This window comes from Hyperolius riggenbachi, chromosome 1 (genome assembly GCF_040937935.1).
Source record: "Hyperolius riggenbachi isolate aHypRig1 chromosome 1, aHypRig1.pri, whole genome shotgun sequence".
NCBI classification, from domain to species: Eukaryota; Metazoa; Chordata; class Amphibia; order Anura; family Hyperoliidae; genus Hyperolius; species Hyperolius riggenbachi.
Genome location: NC_090646.1, coordinates 359,360,990 through 359,383,002, shown reverse-complemented (window position 1 = coordinate 359,383,002; position 22,013 = coordinate 359,360,990). Strand labels below are relative to the sequence as shown.

The window sequence follows — 22,013 nt, the reverse complement described above, 5'->3', positions numbered from 1 at the left end:
CAGCTGCTTAGTGCTAACAGAGTAATCCTCTACATCTACAACAAGTAACCAAGTAACCAATAATGACCATTTGGAAAAAATTTGTGAAGTCAGTTACCTCAAGAAAGATGAGTCCCACCGCCATACCTCCAAGGAACAGCAGGTTTCCTCTCCCCCAGCTCACAATTTTATCCAGGCAACCATCCACAAAGATCTGATCACCCAAGTGCCACTTCATGAGTTTCTGTGTCCCATACCCACACATTGTATTTATGACAGCCTGTGGAAATACAGAAGCAAGTCGGGGACAAAAGAGATCAGTGTATAATTATGAGGTGTACATTAATCCATAAAATGTCCAAAAGTGTTACTCTGGGAGAAATCCTCATTTTATAGGTATGTATTTTAAATGTTACAATGTTTCATGATAGTTGACCTTTAAAAGATATGGCAGCCTCCATATCTCTGTATACAAGAACATGTAACAGCACTAATGCCCTGGAACTAGAGAGGCCTACTAGGGGTCCTCCTTGCACCATTGTATTAGCTCTTCATTGGTGCTATTATAGTAATGATCACCTCTGTATATGCTTTGAACAGTGGTAATACTTAATAAATAGATCCCTACCCTGCTTACACCTCTCTGACACTAGGGGCCATATGCTGTCAATGTTTGCACCTGAGTTATCTCCTAGGAGATCATTTTCATATTCTCTTTAAATTTACTTTTCAGCAATTTAGAATTGAAAAAGTATCCAAATGTTAGTGAAAAAGCGCTATTAAAATTATTTTGAGTATTTTCTTGCTTGCTGATGGTTTAACATGCATTTTAGGACAAGGTGTGAAAATATCACCTTGAAGAAAACTCAGGAGAAAAAGTGAATTGCATATGGGCTTAGCCCAGTTTTGGTTCTTTATATCAAAAGGTATGTATAGAGTGCTTGAGTGGTACACAGAAGAAAAAAAGAGATGTGTGCTCAGACCAGTCAACTCCTGACTAAATACTGGCTGCCTCAAGTCATCTGACTAATTAAAATGGCAAAGCGTATGCAAATTGCATTCGCCCACCAGAATATGTAGGATCTAACTTGTCCACCTATCTTCCTGCAGGAGTTGGCCCATGCAAAATTTTGCATCTCAACAGGGGTGCCGTGTGTAGGCCTCCTTGTACCCCCAAGAAATGAGGGCAGCGCAGACACCCCCGCAAGGCATCCACTGCCCGGGAGCACTGCAACCGCCCCCCATGGGAGGGGGAGCGAGAGAGCATGGCCAGCATACCCCCCAGACATGGTCTGTGCCCAGGGGGACCACCCATGCTGCCCCCCCAAAGGATAGCTTCCCTACCTTTGCGAATTTACTTACCTGTGGTGCCATTTGAATGGTTTGGCAGCAAACACACCAATGGTGAGGTGAGGGGGGGGGGGGGGGGGGCGGGGGCGAAGACAAGCCCCCAGGCGCTGCCACCGCTGGGCAAGCCCATCCGCACCCCACCCCCCCACAACACCCCGTGAAGGAAGAAACAGTTGTATGCTACACAGAAGAAAAAAAGAGATGTGTGCTCAGACCAGTCAACTCCTGACTAAATACTGGCTGCCTCAAGTCATCTGACTAATTAAAATGGCAAAGCGTATGCAAATTGCACTCGCCCACCAGAATATGCAGGATCTACCTGTCCACCTATCTTCCTGCAGAAGTTGGCCCATGCAAAATATTGCATCTCAACAGGGGTGCCGTGTGTAGGCCTCCTTGTACCCCCAAGAAATTAGGGCAGCGCAGACACCCCCACAAGGCATCCACTGCCCAGGAGCACTGCAACCGCCCCCCATGGGAGGGAGAGCGAGAGAGCATGGCCAGCATACCCCCCAGACATGGCCTGTGCCCAAGGGGGACCACCCATGCTGCCCCCCCAAAGGATAGCTTCCCTACCTTTGCGAATTTACTCACCTGTGGTGCCATTTGCATGGTTTGGGAGCAAACACACCAATGGTGAGGGGGGGGGGGTGCGGGGCGCAGACAAGCCCCCAGGCGCTGCCACCGCTGGGCAAGCCCATCCGCACTCTGCCCCCCCCACAACACCCCGTGAAGGAAGAAACAATTGTATGCTACACAGAAGAAAAAAAGAGATTTGTGCTCAGACCAGTCAACTCCAGTCAACTCCTGACTAAACACTGGCTGCCTCAAGTCATCTGACTATTTAAAATGGCAAAGCGCATGCAAATTGCATTCGCCGACCATTTTAATTAGTCAGATGATTTGAGGCAGCCAGTATTTAGTCAGGAGTTGACTGGTCTGAGCACACATCTCTTTTTTTTCTTCTGTGTAGCATACAATTGTGTTTCTTCCTTCACGGGGTGTTGTGGGGGGGGGGGGGGGGGCGGCACCCCTGTTGAGATGCAAAATTTTGCGTGGGCCAACTCCTGCAGGAAGATTAGGTGGACAGGTAGATCCTGCATATTCTGGTGGGCGAGTGCAATTTGCATACGCTTTGCCATTTTAATTAGTCAGATGACTTGAGGCAGCCAGTATTTAGTCAGGAGTTGACTGGTCTGAGCACACATCTCTTTTTTTCTTCTGTGTGGCATATAAGAGTGCTTGAGTGGGTTCAGTGTAAAAGTTGCACTGGGATGCATAGCTCCTTAGCTAGGTCACTGTTTGCTGTGTAACAGGGTTGGACTGGGACACTAAGGGCCCAACAGGAAAGTTTCAGCCTGCGGCCACCCCTGCGGCACGGGATAGCGTGCCCCCCCCACCTCCACCCCGCGCATGGGATCGCCCCCACATTTTGAGCTCACATACGCATATACTTCAGAAATTTAGCACTATATAAATACATAAATTGGTAGGACATTGGATTATGGTAGGGAATAGATTGTGAGCACTTCAGAGGACAGTCCATAACAGGGAGACAGACAAAATAAGTAGCGGTGCTATTGACAGAGAGTGGCTCTAACCAGATAAACTTAAAGGAAAACTTAAGTCAAAAAAAAAAAATGACATTTACTCACCTGGGGCATCCCTCAGCACCCCGAAGCTGGATGGTGCCCTCGCAGCCCCGCTCCGATCGTCCTGTCCCCGCCGGCGGCTACTTCCGGTTCGGCGACAGCCGCCGACAGGCTGGGAACGCGGCTGTTTTTCCGCGTTCCCAGCCGCTGCTATCACCCTCTATGCTGCTATAGCGTATATATATATATATATATACGCTATAGCAGCATAGAAGGTGATAGCAGCGGCTGGCTGTCGCCGAACCGGAAGTAGCCGCCGGCGGGGACAGGACGATCGGAGCGGGGCTGCGAGGGCACCATCCAGCTTCGGGGTGCTGAGGGATGCCCCAGGTGAGTAAATGTCATTTTTTTTTTTTTTGACTTAAGTTTTCCTTTAAAGGACTTACGAGCTGAAGCAGAAAAAAAAAGTTAATTACCTTAGCTGAATGTCAGACCTCAGGGCAGACGATCAGTGCCTACCCTGCTATTTTTAGACCCTCTGTCATGTTAATCCAGCTATCATTAGTGGCCCCGACCCGGGCCAGGGTTGCCTTGGCTCATGACGATTAGAATCGCCGCTTTAAAACTCCTCTGCTAGCGCAGTACTGAGGCTGCGCAGGATTACTGGGAGCGCACATCGTCGCTTGGTATACTGTTATACGTCATGTGGGCTTCACCACATGACAGCCCACATGACTGACTGCACTACGAGCCGGCCGTGCCCCCTCAGCACAGAATACCAGCGCTGAGCGAGGACGTTACCTAGCTACAGGACTTGTTTACTGCAGATTTGAATAAAATAACGTACTCTGCAAATCTGCAGTAAACAAATCCTGTAGCTAGGTAACGTCCTCCCTCGCTCAGCACTGGTATTCTGTGCTGAGGGGGCGCAGCCGGCTCGAAGTGCAGTCAGTCATGTGGGCTGTCATGTGGTTTTTTTTTCTGCTTCAGTACTGTGTCAGTTACTTTACAGGCAAGCACCTGTTGTGATCTGTGACTGGCTGCGTGTCATCTGCCCTACCCTATTCATTGCGTATTTATTTGACAGACTATTATTGTCACTCACTGTCTGCCACGCGAGTTAGTTATCGACTACTGCACTACTACTAGGGATTATAGTTGTTAAATACCTACGTACTAGTTTACTTAATTTGTACTGCTATAGTCTGTGAGTTTATTTACTGCTGCAGGCTTCACTATATCCAGTGGCGTAGCTACAAACCTTTGGGCCCCGATGCGGAATCTGGATGTGGGCCCCCCCCCACGGCAACAACAGCCCCCCTCCCCCGGCAACACCCGACGCACACACATATCCAAATCCCTATAGCCAGCTATAGGTCCCCCCAGTATAGGTAGCCAGGCATAGGTAAGCCAGTATAGTTGCCCCCGGTATAGGTTAGCCAGGTAGGTGCCTCCAGCATAAGTAGCCAGTATAGTTGCCCCCAGTATAGGTTAGATAGGCAGGCGCCGCCGGTATAGGTTAGATAGATAGGTGCCCCCAGTACAGGTTAGCTAGGTGGGTGCCTCTAATATAGGTAGCCAGAATAGTTGTCCCCAGCATAGGTTAGATAGGTAGGTGCCCCCAGTATAGGTTAGTTAGGTAGGTGCCTCCAATATAGGTAGCCAGTATAGTTGCCACCTGTATAGGCTAGCTAGGTGCCCAGAATACAGGTTAGACAAGTAAGTGCCCCCAGGTTAGATAGGTAGGTGCCCCCCAGTATAGGTTAGATTAGGTAGCTGCCCCCCAGTATAGGTTAGATGAGGTAGGTGCCCTCCAGTATAGGTTAGGTAGCTGCCCCCCAGGATAGATTAGGTGGCTTTCCCCCAGGATAGGTTAGATTAGGTAGCTGCCCCCATGATAGTTTAGAGTAGGTAGCTGCCCCCCAGGATAGGTTAGAGTAGGTAGCTGCCCCCCATTATAGATTAGGTAGCTGCCCCCCAGGATAGGTTAGATTAGGTAGCTGCCCCCCCCCCAGATAGGTTAGGTGGGTAGCTGCCCCCCAGGATAGGTTAGGTAGGTAGCTGCCCCCCCAGGATAGGTTAGGTAGGTAGCTGCCCCCCCAGGATAGGTTAGGTAGGTAGCTGCCCCCCCAGGACAGGTTAGGTAGGTAGCTGCCCCCCCCCCCCCCCGGAATGGTTAGGTAGGTAGCTGCCCCCCAGGATAGATTAGGTAGCTGCCCCCCAGGATAGGTTAGATTAGGTAGCTGCCCCCCCAGGATAGGTAGGTAGCTGCCCCCCAGGATTAGGTAGGTAGGTAGGTACCCCCCCCATAATGAAGGGGGGAGCCGCAGCTGCGGGGAGAGCAGCCCGACCTCTCCCTCCCTTCCTCTCCCCGGCCCCCCCCCCCTTTCAAATGCAGAGTGCGCGGCACACGGAAGCGCTGTAGGCAGAACTCACCTCCGTCCCTGCGCCGCTGGTCTCCTCCCGCTCTGTATAGATGTTGTTACACACTGCTTCCTGTTTAGCCGGAAGCAGTGTGTAACAACATCTATACAGCGAGAGGAGATCAGCGGCGCTTGGAACGCAGGGACGGAGGTGAGTTTCAGCCTACAGCGCTTCCGAGCGCGTCACCCTGCAGCTGCGGCTCCCCCCTTCCCAATAGCGCGCACGGCGCACGGGCCGCACTCAGTCCTGGCCGCACTACAAAAAGACATGGGCCCCCCCGGGCCCCTCCCCCGCCTCTCCAGGAGCCGGGCCCAGTCGCGCATGCGACCGCTGCGACCTCTATTGCTACGCCCCTGACTATATCACTACTATCTGTGTAATAGTTACTTCACAGGCCAAGCCAGCATCTACTGTGATATGTGACTGTCATTTGCCCGACTCTATTGATTGCGTGCGTGTGTGACAGACTTTTATTGTCACTCACTGTCTGTCACACGAGTTAGTTATCGACTACTGCACTACTACTAGGGATTATAGTTAGTAGTAGTTGTTAAATACCTACGTACTAGTTTACTTAATTTGTACTGCTATAGTCTGTGAGTTTATTTACTGCTGCAGGCTTCACTATATCACTACTGTCTGTGTAATAGTTACTTCACAGGCCAAGCCAGCATCTGCTGTGATATGTGACTGTCATCTGCCCGACCCTATTGATTGTGTGCGTGTGTGACAGACTTTTATTGTCACTCACTGTCTGTCACACGAGTTAGTTATCGACTACTGCACTACTACTAGGGGTTATAGTTAGTAGTAGTTTTTAAATACCTACGTACTAGTTTACTTAATTTGTACTGCTATAGTCTGTGAGTTAATTTAGTGACACAGGCTTCACTATATCACTACTGTTTGTGTAATAGTTACTTCACAGGCCAGGCCAGCATCTATAGGTGTCCCCAGTTGAGTAAGACAGATCTATAGGTGTCCCCAGTTTACATAACTAGGTCTATAGGTGTCCCCAGTTTAGTCAGGTCTTTAGGTGTCCCCAGTTTAGTTAGCAAGGTCTATAGGTGTCCCCAGACTAGGTAGCCATGTGTCCTCTGTAGACAACCTGGAAGGAGGAGCAGCGGCGGACACAGAGCAGCGGGGAGGGGGGCAGTCTCCCCCCCTCCCTCACCTGGGGGCCCTCCCTTCCATGCACCCCCCTCCAGGCTAGAATGTTCAGCGGCAGCGAGCGGGGAACAACTTACTACTTCCTGCATCCAACTCTGTGTGCTGCTGCTCTAGTCTGGTCTTCTCACTTGTCCAATCACGCTCTCACTGTGCTTCCTCTGCAACCCCTATTGCTACGCCCCTATTTATGCAATATCCATGCAAACACATTTGCTGTTGTTGTATTGTGACGCCGTCGACATGACATATCGAATGCGTCATGGAGTCACAAATGCAAGTTTCTTTGCATACCAACCAAAATGACATTTGCTGGTTTAAAATCACTTTTTTTCTCTCCTTCCTGGCTCTACTAGCAAGCCCTGGCAGTTTTGTGTGAAATTTGTCGCCTAGCGTTTCTGGGATGTTATACATCACAGATAAGGCTGACATAAATCGTAAATCCCAAGTTTCTGGGAGAATGGTGTCTCTAGCTTTCCCACCTCCACACAGAGCTAGCAAATGCACAGATCTTATCAGTTTCACTCTGTAAGCAGTGACCTCAGGAATCCCAATATCCTAATCATCTACTGTGACCTCAGGAATCCCAATATCCATATTTCCTTCACATTTTCTTCATAATTCATGGCATAGCAAATCTCTATGCCCATCAAATCTGCACAGGTTTTCGGATTCCGCAGGACGCTGGTTCTGAGAGGTTTACAGACCAATCGGACTCCCAGATCTAGCGTAAGACTGTTTTAAAATAACCCTCTAATACCCCAGGGGTCTGCTCCCCAAATCTTTGTATCAATGTTCTTGATAAATTCTGACACACCTAAAAATGTTACTAGATTTAACATAACTTGTATGGTTTGCAGATTAGCACACCTATCATGATTCAGGTATATTCCTGTGCCCATGAGTGGGGCGAGCATATCTCCTGTTCCAAAGAGGTATGTGATCCACGCCCCCTAACCCCTCCTTGCTGGAGTGGGGGCTATAGCTACAGAGAGCCCAGAAAGTTCTGGGTCCAAATCCATCATCTGGAATCTTTGTCTATAACATCTGACAAGCCAGGTGGACACTGGCAGGATCTCCATCTTGGATTATTCCTATCACGGCCTCTGGCCACATGGCAATTGCCATCTTGGACTTTTCAACAAAGACTTACGATTGCCGCATGGACTTCCAATAACGGTATTTGAACTGTATATTAAGACATTCTGTTTCTTTTCATCTCTATTCTCTTTCTATCCAAATCAATCTGTTCTGCCCGACAGATATATCTATCTGTGGGCTGAATTAAGCTGTGTGTATGTAGTTTTAGAATAAAACTAACGATTTTATCGTTCAGTCTTGTGTCTGTTCTGGTCATCTGATTGCTGCTATAACGAACCTGCCCTCTGAAGAGTCAGTCATACTATCGCATTGTTTTATTATTTGCTTATAAATTGTTGATTTGCTAGCTAGGTTGTAAATAACTGTTTCTTCCTTCTAGGATTAGCTAGTATCCAATTTCCTGTGCAAAATCAATAACTTTTAGTTTTCTCGTTTGGATACAATCGAGATTGCATCATATATGGACCCAGTAACCTTTCTTTAACGTCGCATTGCTCACAGTCTTTAAGCCTTCGGAAGTGACTATTCCCCGAATGGTGACTGGAGCATGTCGAACGTGATTGGGCTGGCAGGCGCGGAGCTAGGGGGGGTCGGGGTAGGTCAAGTGCCCCCGGGCGCCGGGTCCCTAAGGGCGCCCAGCTGAGCTGATTTTTTTTTTTTTCTCTGCGGAGGGGAGCAGCGCAGAGAAGAGAAGAGGGAGAGCTATGCGGACGGTGGAGAAGGGGGCCATCTCCCCCCCTTCTCTCACCTTAGGGCTCTCCCTCCCTCCCTCGCTGTCCCCTTCCGTTATTGTCCGGGTGTCTGGCGCAGCGGGCGGGACTTACCTCCGTCTCGCTCCAGCGCCGGCCGGAAGTTCGGGTCCCTTATTCTCCTGGCTACATATACTGGGCATATATACCCCTGGCTACATATACTGGGCACATATACCTCTGGCTACATATACTGGGCACACATATCCCTGCCTACATATATTGGGCACATATACCCCTGGCTACCTGTTCTGTGGACATCTCTACCCCTGGCTACCTGTTCTGGGGACATCTATACCGCTGGCCACCTATTCTGGGGACATCTATACTGCTGGCCACCTATTCTGGGGACAACTATAGACCTGGGGCTACCTATTTTTGGGGAACCACGTCAGATTGAGTGTATTTTGGAGAACTGCTGCCAGGTGAGAGGTGTCTACCATATTAAGGGGGCATTCTACCTATTTATGTGAAATGCTGTCTATTTATGTGACTCATGACTGCTGAATTTGTCTTGTTGGGGGCCTCATGATTGCTGAATTTGTCTTGTTGGGGGCCTCATGATTGCTAAATTTGTCTTGTTGGGGGCCTCATGATTGCTGAGTTGGTTATGTTCGGGGCCTCATGATTGCTGAATTTGTCTTGATGGGGGGGGCTCATGATTGCTGAATTTGTCTTGGAACATGCTGGAAGGTACATACTGAGGGAGGGTGGGTGAGCGTGAGCCTGCTAACCTCCATATACATTTGGCTCCACCCATAACCACGCCCACATTTATTATGTGACTTTGGGGGGCGCATTAATAGTCTTTGTCCCCGGGCGCTGAAGACCCTAGCTACGCCTCTGTGGGCTGGCTACCGTACTATGATAGTCTCTTTTCTCCCTGATCTGGAAGAGTGGTGGCAGAGTATTTACCCGATTTCCAGCGCAAAATCGATATTTTTAGTTTACCGATTGTACGTACAATCGGGAGTGCACATGTATGGGCACCCCCAACCGATCTTAACCGTTTACTACGCACACAGTGATTTTGCCTCCAGCAGTCTCTAGTGCATGAGACCTGCATGGCAACAGTGGCCTAGTAATACGGGATTGGTGAATGTTTGTCCCATTACATATTGTCAGCAGCTGCGTGATCAATCTTTATTGTCAGTCTGTTCACCGTACTTCCTGCGTATGCTAACGGGAGCAGATTAGACGGGATTGGCAAGCTCTGTCGCATTAACCTTTCTCCCTCTGACGATCCAGCAACCGGTCTCGTTGACCGTCTGCACCCGTACTTCCTGCGTACGCTAACGGGAGCAGATCTCGACGGGATCGCGTGGCTGGATTGTCACATGTATATCAATACATCATGTTTGTATGAGTTATTAATATCAATTACCTGCTCTTCCTCCATGACACAGCAGGAGTATGGCACCCCACAACTTTCCAGACTGGGATTAGACTCTATACAGTGGAAGTAAATGTTCAGAGACCAGTCATTGTAGCTATTGACTCCACAGCATTCAAACTAGTACAAATAACAAAAAGCACAAAAGAATTTTATAATTTTACAATACGCTGGCTTTGAAAAAGCATTTAGTATACTTTTACTGTACATTACATCTGGGGCTGAAGAGCTCTAGAGCACAGTAAAGTGATCCCCAAAACCAGGGGCATAATAATAGACCCTGCCTCGGCCCCCAAGCAACATTATCATGGGGCCCCCTGCACCAACCCACCCACGCCATGTAGTCGCCAGTCAAACCTCTCATTTACATGTGAAGAAGTAAGAACTAGGGAACTTTCTGTACACCAAATGATGTATTTTCACCTTGGTTGCAATCTTTTGATACATGTACAATATCATAACTGACTACAAAATGAAAGGTATAGGTGATTTTTAATAACTTTCAATCACAAAATGGCTTGTTTAGCACTGATGAACCTCATATATTAAGATTAAAAAAGCTTAGATTTTATTCAAATATACCAAATGTAAAAAAACAGTCCTGATCGCTAAAAAAATGTGTTGCTTATATATTGATATAAAAATATAGTCTTACCTTTTTCTGAATATAATCAATAAAGTTTTGTAAATCTATATCTTCCCGATAATGAATAATCGCCTTTGACATAACATTTGAAGCTTTCTCTAAAACCTGAAAGAGCACCAAGTATTAGTCATATAAATACTTCAGCAACATTCCAAAGGATAATTATTGTATTATGTGGTAAATCCGGGTTTCTGGTCCTGAATAGCTACTGTATATATCCCACTGACATCACTTCTGGAATTAAGCCTCAATGTAACTCTACAAGCACACATTAAAATCTGATCAATCAATAAGCCAAATGTTATCATAATCTGTTTGGTTCTTAACCATTTCTGCATCATAAGCTATTTGAATGAAATCCTATATACCGGTAAGTAGTACAGCCTATTTTTTGTACAGGTCATCAGTGGAGGTAATTCTCTACGTCCTCATATACTTTTAGATCATACTCTAATTATGTGTCAAAGATTACAACTGACTGCCGAATGTAAATTATTTCTATTGATAGGTGTTCTATATAAATCTATGGTGAAAACTTTATCACGTAATTCCTACATCAAGAATGTGCAGCTTCATCCCAAGGCAGAGTTCCCCAACCCAGTCCTCAAGGCCCACCGACAGTACATGTTTTGCAAGAAACCACCAGCATTCACAGGAGAGGCAATTAATGTCTCAGCAGAGCTGATTAAACCAAACATGAAGCGAGGGAAGTGAGGGCACTCGTTTCAGGTTAGATATTTACCTAAGAAGAGGGAAGGCTTTGGATCCCATAGAGCCTTCACGGTCCACTCTCTGTGCATTCATTCCATTTCTGTCTTCTGTTTAAAATTCATGCCTTCAGGACTCCTAAGCAAGCTTTGGAAGTACTCATGTCCACAGGTACTTCTGAAATAGGCACATCCATACTGCTCATGCGTGAGCCTGGACTCGCGCATGCGCTGAACGAATCCGCTACTTTTTGGAAGTACTCAGGGAAGTACTTTTTGGAAGTACTCAGTACTAGCTTACTGGGGGCAACTATACTAGCTTACTGGGGGCAACTATACTAGCCATACTGGGGGCAACTATACTAGCCATACTGGGGGCAACTATACTAGCTTACTGGGGGCAACTATACTAGCCATACTGGGGGCAACTATACTAGCTATACTGGGGCAACTATACTAGCAATACTGGGGGCAACTATACTAGCCATACTGGGGGCAACTATACCAGCTATGCTGGGGGCAACTATACTAGCCATACTGGGGGCAACTATACTAGCTTACTGGGGGCAACTATACCAGCCATACTGGGGGCAACTATACTAGCTTACTGGGGGCAACTATACCAGCCATACTGGGGGCAACTATACCAGCCATACTGGGGGCAACTATACTAGCCATACTGGAGGCAACTATACTAGCCATACTGGGGGCAACTATACTAGCCATACTGGGGGCAACTATACTAGCTTACTGGGGGCAACTATACTAGCTTACTGGGGGCAACTATATTAGCTATACTGGGGGCAACTAAACTATACTAGCTATACTGGGGGCAACTAAACTATACTAGCTATACTGGGGGCAACTATACTGGCTGGGGCAACTATACTAGCTATACTGGCTGGTACAACTATACTAGCTATACTGGGGGCAGCTATCCTGGCTGGGGGCAACTATACTAGCTATACTGGCTGGGGCAACTATACTAGCTGTACTGGCTGGGGGCAACTATACTAGCTGTACTGGCTGGGGGCAACTATACTAGCTATACTGTCTGGGGGCAACTATACTAGCTATACTGGGGCAACTATACTAACTATACTGGGGCAACTATACTAACTTCATTGGGGGCAACTAGCTTCACTGGGGGCAACTATACTAGCTACACTGGGGGGCAACTGTACTAGCTATACTGGGGGCAGTTATACTGGGGGAAACTATATTACCTACACTAAGGGCAACTATACTAGCTATATTGGGGGCAACTATACTAGCTATACTGGGGCCGCTATTCTGGAGGGGGAAGAGAGAGGCAGAAGGAGGGGTCCCAGGTGAGGGAGGGGGGGATATGTCCCCCCTCCCCACCACTGCCTCCACAGCCCCTCCATCTAGCCCTGCTTCCCCCTCCTGGGGGTACAGCCTCCATATCACTCTCATCCCGGGTTCACTTTAAATTAGTTAGCTCCGCCCTCATCTGGTCATGGCCATGCCCATTTTTCGACGCAGGTTATAGCCACGCCCATTTTGTTTTGGGGGGGGGGTGTCTTTTAATACCCAGCACCGGGTGTCAAATGCCCTAGGTACGCCACTGACTTGCTGTAAGGGCTGGGCTATTGCACACCAAAGTACACACCAAAATCGCAATAGCAATCGCTAGCGCTTAGCGATTGCGATTTTGTGAAGTGATGTTTAAATACATGACCTTTTTTGCTCATTCATTCAAGCAGAATTGCTCTAAAATTGCTACATGCAGCGCGTTTGCTATTTTGAAAAAAATCACAACGCTGCTGTGGGAACACCTTCAAAGCGTTAGCCGAGCGCTTTGCAAAGCGCTGTCGATTTGAAAAGTGCTCAGAAGCGATCTTGGAGTGCATCAGCCCTGAGTGTAGCAGCAGGTCAGTGTTCTTATGAGGGCTCTGCCACTTGTGGAAGTCATCTTGTATAGCAGGGCTTTTCAACCTTTTCACTAATTGTACCACTTTTATTGCCTGAAAATTTTCAAGTACCAGCAGTGTGCCTGCACAGTAGATTGGATACAATCGAGCTTGGCTGTTTCTGCTGGAACCTGAATGGAGAGCAGCTACTGCGCAAGCGCACACACCGATGAGGAGAACTTTGGGGCTCCCAGCGCTGGATCCCATCTGCTGAGGAGGAAGGGGGAAACCTCTTTAGGATACAAAGGCCTCCCCTTCCCTGTGGTAAGTACCTCCCGGGGCACTTTTTTCGAATAGGTACACTTAAAGAAAAAGAGGCATTTGGGAGGGGAAAAGTAGGAGGCATTGGTGGAGAAAAAGACTACAATTAGATTGCTATCCTACATATTGTCAGTATTGGCAATCTAGCGGTAGATTGCCAATATAGATAGCCTTAGGGTCCTTTAACACTAAAGGTGGCCATACACTGGTCGATTTGCCATCAGATTCGACCAACAGATAGATCCCTCTCTGATCGAATCTGATCAGAGAGTGATCGTATGGCCACCTTACTGCAAACAGATTGTGAATCGATTTCAGCCTGAAACTGATCACAATCTGTGGAGCTGTCACTGCTGCCGCTCCTTCTCCCCCCCCCCCCCCCCCCCCCCGCATACATTACCTGTTCCGGCCGGCGCGAGTCCCCTGGTCCCAGCTGTCTTCTTCTCTGCTCCGCGCTCCAGACCGTTCCTGCAGCTACTGAACTTCCTGTCCAGGGGAAGGTTAAACAGTAGGGGGCGCTCTACTGTTTAAACTTCCTGCCGGGACAGGAAGTTCTGTGTAGCTGCAGCCGGTCCAGAACCCAGCGCTGAAAGAAGACAGCGAGGACCAGGGGACTCGCGCTGGCCAGAACAGGTAATGTATACCCGCTGTATTGCGTCGGTCATCGGGCATTCGAACGCCGCTATCGACGCACTCCCGACCCGCCGGCGATCGAGAGAAATCTTCACGGACGGATCGACGGGAACAATCAATTTCGGACGGAAATCGATCGGATTTCTGTCAGCGGTGTGCGCGCGATTTCACAGCCGATTCGATCACTGTGATCGAATCGGCCGTATATTGGCGGGAAAATCGTTAGGTGTATGGGCCCCTTAAATCAGTTGCTCTCAGTTATAACTGAAAGAAAACTGATTTTCAAAGTAAGTCCCATGTTTTCCTATGGCACCTTTCACACCTAACGCGTTTTAACTGAAATCTTCTTCCCAATGCACTGCTATGGAAAAACGCATACTAACGCGTACCAACGCATACTAACACACACTAACGCATACCAGCTGATTAAGTGTAAATGAGTGTGAAGTGTAAACGAGTTCTTCTCCCCCCACGCGCTTAATTATAGGTAGCCTAGTCCCACCACCAGAGAGCTGAGAGCTGGACAGTGACTTACCACAAAGTTTGGCTTCCCCCCTTGCTCACTCCTTGCAGTGCTGCCCTGCAATATAGTTCACACCTCAGATCGTCGGTAAGCCAGCCGCAGAGAAGTGACAGTCAGGCAAACAGTGCGCGGTGACAGCATGTATACTTCAAATACAGGAAGTGAGCAGTGATGTCACTTTCTGTATGTGCGCCATCACTGTGCACCGTTGGCCAGTCTCTTCCCCACTGATCTGAGGTCTGAAGTATGCTGCAGAGCTGCACAGCAAGGAGCGAGGGAGAAGGAGCCAAACTTTGTGGAGACAGGACAGGACCAGCACAAGTGGCATGCGGGCAATAAAGTGCCAGGCAAACCTGGTGTGTACTACCTGGCCAACAGCAAAGTACCACCGGTGGTACACGTACCACAGGTGCAAAGTTCTGGTCTAAAGAGATTAGCCCGTTTAATTAGGCCTTATCAGCAAGTAAACAGCAAGTGTAAATTAGGGTTGTCAGGTGTGCCACTCTGTGCCATAGTTTGAGCTAATATGTAAAGACAGGAGGTTAACCCTTTTGTGCTCCTAGGACACCAGAAAGTAAACACTGCAGGGTTTTTGTAAGATTTCTGTACGTTGTAACACAGAAATGTTTTTCTTTAAATTTATTATGAAGTTGCTTATCTCCTTAGAGCAGAGAGGAAGCTCTGAGTTTAGGTCTGCTTTAAAAGCTGAAAGAACCAACAGGTTTTGGACTAGTCCACCTCCTCACGATGAAGTTGGATGGACAGTTGGAAAATGGGATTGGAAAATCACAGTTGGAAAATGGCAGTTGGAAAATTACATTTGGAAGATGGCAGTTGGAAAATGGCAGTTGAAAAATGACAGATGGAAAATGGCAGTTGGAAAATGGCAGTTGGAAAATGACAGTTGGAAAATGACAGTTGAAAAATGGCAGTTGGAAAATGACAGTTGGAAAATGGCAGTTGGGAAATGACAGTTGGAAAATGACAGTTGGAAAATGGCAGTTGGGAAATGACAGTTGAAAAATGACAGTTGGGAAATGACAGTTGGAAAATGACAGTTGGAAAATGGCAGTTGGGAAATGACAGTTGGAAAATGACAGTTGGAAAATGGCAGTTGGGAAATGACAGTTGAAAAATGACAGTTGGAAAATGGCAGTTGGAAAATCACAGTTGGAAAATGACAGTTGGAAAATCATAGTTGGAAAATAGCAGTTGGAAAATGGCAGTTGGAAAATGGCAGTTGGAAAATGACAGTTGGAAAATGGCAGTTGGAAAATGACAGTTGGAAAATGGCAGTTGAAAATGGCAGTTGGAAAATGACAGTTGGAAAATGACAGTTGGAAAATGGCAGTTGGAAATGGCAGTTGGAAAACGGCAGTTGGAAAATGACAGTTGAAAATGGCAGTTGGAAAATTACAGTTTAAAATGACAGTTGGAAAATGACAGTTGGAAAATTACAGTTGAAAATGGCAGTTAGAAAATGACAGTTGGAAAATGGCAGTTGGAAAATGACAGTTTGAAAATGGCAGTTGCAAAATGGCAGTTGGAAAATGACAGTTGGAAAATAGCAGTTGGAAAATGGCAGTTAAAAAACAACAGCTGAAATTTGACAGTTGAGAAATGACAGTTGAAAAATTACAGTTGTAAAACAGCAGTTGGAAAATGACAATTGGAAAATTACAGTTGGAAAATGGCAGTTGGAAAATGACAGTTGGAAAATGGCATTTGGAAAATGACAGTTGAAAAATGACAATCAACTGTCATTTTTCAACTGCCAAATTTCAACTGCCATTTTCTAACTGTCTTTTTTAAACTGTAATTTTCCAACTGTCAAAATTAAACTGTTTAAAGGGCCACTATAGTGAAAAAAGCTGTCCTCTTCAGATGCTCTGTTCCCCGCCACCGGTCCTGGTGTAAAAACTTTGTACTGCACCTGCACAGTAAGCTCCCGATGACGCGAGTAGGAGTGAGCATTATTCGTCTGTTTAGATGACTATTAAACCAGGACCGGAGGACGACGCGTGACATTACAGCTGCAGAGGCCCGATAGAAGCCCCAGGTAAGTGTCAGCTTGTTTGATTTTTAGAATCCCACAGAACCTCTTTAACCACTTCAGCCCACAGGTGTTTTCACCTTCAGGACGAAAGCAATTTTCCCCTGTCAGCACTCCTCCCATTCATTTGCCAATAACTTTATCACTACTCATCACATGTAAATGATCTATATCTTGTTTTTTTCGCCACAAATTAAAGTTTTTGTGAGCTTTAACCATTTACCGACATCCTATCGTATTAAAACGTCATGCTTACCGCTATTAACGGCAACATGACGTTTTAATACGTCGCGCATTCCCGCCGCTGCTACCGCCGTGTGCGCGCTGCTACCGCCGCCATTACCGTCGGGATCCCCTGTTGGGTGATTGGGGAAGAAGACCGAATGGTCCTCTACCCAATCGCAGTGCCTGGAGTGAATGGACGTGACCGCGAACAGCGGCTACGTCCATTCACATAAACAGGAAATGTAACAGTTTAATAAAGTGTAAAAAAAAAAAAAAAAAAAAAAAAAGAAGGGAACACGTCCTATGAGTGTTCACTAGCGCCATCTTGTGGCCAAAAAGTATATTACACCTACAAAATACATACATTTTTAAGTATATACACATCATTAATAAAATTACACTTCCAACCCTCCCCCCTCCAAAAAAAACACTTGTAAAAAAAAAATCAGCTTAAAAAAAATAAATAAATAGTTGCCTTAGGGACTCGCCTTTTTTTATTCTATATTTTATGGGGGAAAATTAATTTTAATTTATTACATAGGGGCTTGTAATTATGGCCAAAACAAACAGAAAAATAACCACTTATATTTCAAAATAATATACTGTCGCCATACATTGTGATAGGGACATAATTTAAACGGTTTAATTATCGGGACCACTGGGCAAATAAAACGTGTTTGTTTTATCCACAGGAGAATGTTTAATTTTAAAACTATAATGGCTGAACACTGAGAAATAATGATTTTTTTCTTTTTTTTCTGTTTTTCTCATTAAAATGCATTTAGAATAAAAAAAATTCTTAGCAAAATGTACTATCCACAGAAAGCCTAATTGGTGGCGAAAAAAACGAGGTATAGATCATTTTCTTGTGATAAGTAGTAATAAAGTTATTAGGGAATAAAAGGGAGGAGCGCTGACAACTGAAAATTGCTCTGGTCCGTTAGGATAAAAAGCCTTGGGGGAACTGGTTAATTGTTTTCAGTAATTACTTTATTTTCTATGCATTTTGAAGGCAAATACACAAAAAAGAAAAATACACTATTTCTCCAATGCCATCCCCTATAGTTTTAAAATAAGCAATGCTACTATAAATAAAACCCACCCATTGTATTTGCCCATTAGTCCCGGCTATCACAACATTTAAATTATGCTCCTAGTGCAATGTATGGCAACAATATATTATTTGGAAATAAAGGTGTATTTTTTTCCTGTGGTTTATTTTTGTGTTCCATCAATTGTAAGCCCTTATCTACTAAAACTGATATAATTAAATCACTTCCAAAACCCCCTCCCACCTCCCCCAGTTACCAAGCAAATTTAAAATATTACAAAAAGAAAAATCCATTAATAGTTGCCTTAGAGACTTATCTTTTTTATTTATATCTATGTGGTAGGTATATACTGGTTTGTTTGTTTTTTAATACAAAATCTGTGCAGGGTAATTTCACTTTTTGCCACTAGATGGCGATAAACACTCCTTGGTTTACAAGGCAGTGTTATGATGTTAACAAAGTAAAAAAAAAAGTTACATTCTTATGAATGGACATGACCTCTGATTGAGGTCATGTCCTTTCATCACAGGCATTGCGATTGGTTCAGAGAAGCTTTCTTTCTCCTCCCCAATCGCCGGTACGGAAAACCGCCGGGGTACACGGGTCGCGGCCCGTGCAACCCGGTGGTACCGCTGTTTGAACTTGTACTTTTGTGTGTGGTGTGTGTGTGTGTGTGTGCGTGTGCGTGTGTGTGTGGTGTGTGTGGTGTGTGTGTGTGTGTGTGTGTGTGTGTGTGGTGTGTGTGTGTGTGTGTGTGTGTGTGTGTGTGTGTGTGTGTGTGTGTGTGTGTGTGTGTGTGTGTGTGTGTGTGTGTGTGTGTGTGTGTGTGTGTGTGTGTGTGTGTGTGTGTGTGTGTGTGTGTGTGTGTGTGTGTGTGTGTGTGTGTGTGTGTGTGTGTGTGTGTGTGACTAGAGCAGGGCTTTTCAACCTTCTCACTAATTCTACAACTTTTATCACCTAAAAAGTACCACCAGTGTGCCTGCACAGTAGATTGGATGCGATCGGGCTTGGCTGTTTCTGCTGGAGCCTGAACGGAGAGCAGCTACTGTGCATGCGCACACCGATGAGGAGAACTATGGGGCTCCCAGCACTGGATCCCCTCTACTGAGTAGGAAGGGGTAAACCTCTTTAGGATACAAAGGCCTCCCCTTTCCTGAGGTAAGTACCCCCCCTCCACACTTTTTTGTTACAGGTACACTTTAAGAAAAGGGGGCATATTGGAGGAGAAAAATAGGAGGCATTGGTGGGGAAAAATATTACAATTAGATTGCTAGCCAACATATTGTCAGTATTGGCAATCTAGAGGTAGATTGCCAATATAGGTAGCCTTGCAAGTTCCCCCCCCCCTCCCCCCTCCGCATACATATGAACTGGCCGCCGCGAGACTTGGGCGCAGGATACAACTTGTATACGGCTATTGCTGGAAGCCAAATTACAGTGTTTTAAAAGAAACTTCAGCTCTGACGGCCCCGAAGTTACTGACTCTGCGCCGCTATAGCCGTAATTCCTATAACAGCCTATGATGGCGCCGGCTGCGCCCAAATCTCCTGCGCTGTTATTACAGCACTCGCCCCACCCCCGCATAATTATAGGTAGCCTAGTCCCACCATCAGAGAGCTGAGAGCTAGGCAGTGACTCACCACAAAGTTTGGCTCCCCCCTTGCTCACTCCTTGCAGTGCTGCCCTGCAATATAGTTCACATCTCAGATCAGTGGTAAGCCAGCCGCAGTGAAGAGACAGCGAGGCAAACAGTGCGCGGTGACAGCATGTATACTTCAAATACAGGAAGTGAGCAGTGATGTCACTTTCTGTATGTGCGCCATTACTGTGCACTATTTGCCTGGCTGTCTCTTCCCCACTGATCTGAGGTCTGAAGTATGCTGCAGAGCTGCACAGCAAGGAGCATGGGAGAAGGAGCCAAACTTTGTGGAGACAGGACAGGACCAGCACAAGTGGCATGCGGGCAATAAAGTGGCAGGCAAACCTGGAGTGTACCACCTGGCCAACAGCATAGTACCACCGGTGGTACGTGTACCACAGGTTGAAAAGCCTTGTTGTATAGCACTGACATCTTTTGTAGCACTTTACAAATCACATAGTCATTTCATAGACTGTCCTCAGAGAGGCTCACAGTCTTATCCTATCATAGTCCTTGGGCTCGATTCACAAAAGGGTGCTAACTTAGTTAGCATGCCTAAAAGCTTTTATTAATCGCGTGCAAAGTTTAGTGCTGCGCGTTGCGAGCGAAACGTCGCACCGGGTGCGACTAAACCGTCGCACTGAGTGCCCCTAAAATGTCGCACCGGGTGCGCCCAAAACGTCACACCTGCGGAGTTTCGGGTGCATCTGGTGCGACATTTTAGGGGCACCCAGTGCAACGTATTTTGCGAAATTGTACGCGCCTTTGCGCGTCCTAAAGGGCTTTAGGTGTGGTAAGGGGCTTTTAGGAGTGCTAACTACTGTAAGTTAGCACCCTTTTGTGAATCAAGCCCCTAGTCTAATATCCCTACAATATTACTATTATGTATTTATATAGCACTGACATCTGCAGCACTTTACAGATCAAGATAGAAGGAAGTGGAACACCGCTCAACTGCACCGTGTAGAGCAGTGCTGGACCAAAGGCAGCCAGGCCCGGATACTGAAGCAAGTATCTCTAAGTATTTGGCCGTGTTGGAAGGTGATGAAGATTTGCAGCCTTTCTTACGGGAGGGTGTAAAATTTGCCACTAGGAGAGCACCTACATTAGGTAGCTCTTTATCTCCAAGTTTATTTGGCCTTGAAGAATCACCTCCCACTTGGCTTACTATGAAGGGGTCCTATAGGTGTGGTGTTTCCACTTGTCATTACTGCTTTATGCATCGTAAAACACAATCAGTAGTATCTTTTGCGAATGGTTATAGGTGCATGCTCAAACACTTTATCAATTGCAATACAAGCAATGTCATCTACCTGGTTTCGTGTAATGTATGCTTATTGCAGTATGTGGGTTGCACCACCAGACCCCTTAAAGCCAGAATTTCGGAACACTATTTGGGAGCATCGTGGTCTACCAGAAACATCTCAAATGTTGCCAAGCATTTTAAAAACATGCATGGTGGTGACATGACCGGTTTCTCTTTTCAGGGTATTGAGAGGGTCTTTGTGCTGAAAAGAGGTGGAGACAGATTGGCGATTATCCGGAAAAGGGAAGCACTGTGGATTTTTTGTCTGGGGACCAGAGCCCCAAAGGGACTTAACGCTAGATGGGATCTAGCTTTGGTTACAGGCTAGATATGTGATTTACTGGGGGGGTCAGACTTTTGGATCTTTTATGGTAGTGCACTGAATATAGGTTCAGGTGGGTTTTGTTCGTATGAGTAGAGATGTATTATATCTACATTTATATACATTTTTTGTATTCTTATATACATATATCTCATTCTGCGTGTTCAAATATTTGTTCTCTCTTGATTTTATACATTTATCTAATTTTTGAAATTTGTATTTTTTTAAATGTTGATGGTTCAATGTTTGCATGGGGGTTGGGACTACCCTGTGGGTGGCAGCATGTACCTGTAACATTGTTGACCCCTCCTACGGGTGGGCGGGTGCATGCCACACCCGGGTGTGTCGCACATACCTCTTCATTTTAAATTGAGAGGATCAAGCTGTACTTTTGTGTGCTATGATTAAGGGCCGAATGGCCTGAAACATGTCTGCTTATGTACTTTATATTTGCTGCAAGGATACGTCCTAAATATCTGTGGAGAGAACTTGTTGCGGACCACATCTTTTCTAATCTTACTTTACAGATCACATAGTCATGTGAATACAAAAATAGGCAAAAATCCGGCACTATGTAGTTTAATGAATGCAAAGCAAGGAGTTTTGAATCAGGATGATACCTTTTATTGGCTAACTCAGAGATTAATAAACAGTAAGCTTTTCTGAAGGCTTGTGTAACCCTCTAAAAGAGGGTCCCAAAAGTTTTGCTAATGTATTTCTATGTGTGAGGTAACTTTGGCATCGAAGGCTAAGTTTCGCCTTAGATGCTTGCCTGTGGAACCAAAACGGTGCATGGGAGAGGAGAGGAGGCGCTGTTATGGTCGCATAGACCATTGCTAAGCGACCAAAGCACACAGAGCAGTGGAACTTTCCAGAAGCCCGGCACGGCCTGTCGGAAGCTACAGCGCAGGCGCGGAGGGGCAGAGCTAGAAGGGTGTAGCCAGAGGGAACTGGTCA

The 22,013-nt window shown here is 46.3% G+C and overlaps 1 protein-coding gene and 1 long non-coding RNA gene across 2 annotated transcripts in view; one reads left to right on the top strand and one right to left on the bottom strand.

Annotated features, from left to right (window-relative positions):
• Positions 1 to 22,013, top strand: part of LOC137514551 (uncharacterized) — a 135,348-nt gene that overhangs the window by 61,935 nt on the left and 51,400 nt on the right. The window lies entirely within an intron of this gene.
• Positions 1 to 22,013, bottom strand: part of LOC137514509 (tetraspanin-33-like) — a 57,224-nt gene that overhangs the window by 2,154 nt on the left and 33,057 nt on the right. Inside the window, exons 5-7 of the mRNA XM_068234212.1 lie at positions 10,411 to 10,506; positions 9,747 to 9,875; positions 98 to 259 (exon numbers count right to left, since the gene is read on the bottom strand). Of these exons, the coding sequence (XP_068090313.1) occupies positions 98 to 259; positions 9,747 to 9,875; positions 10,411 to 10,506 (387 nt within the window). The remainder of the gene's footprint in view (positions 1 to 97; positions 260 to 9,746; positions 9,876 to 10,410; positions 10,507 to 22,013) is intronic.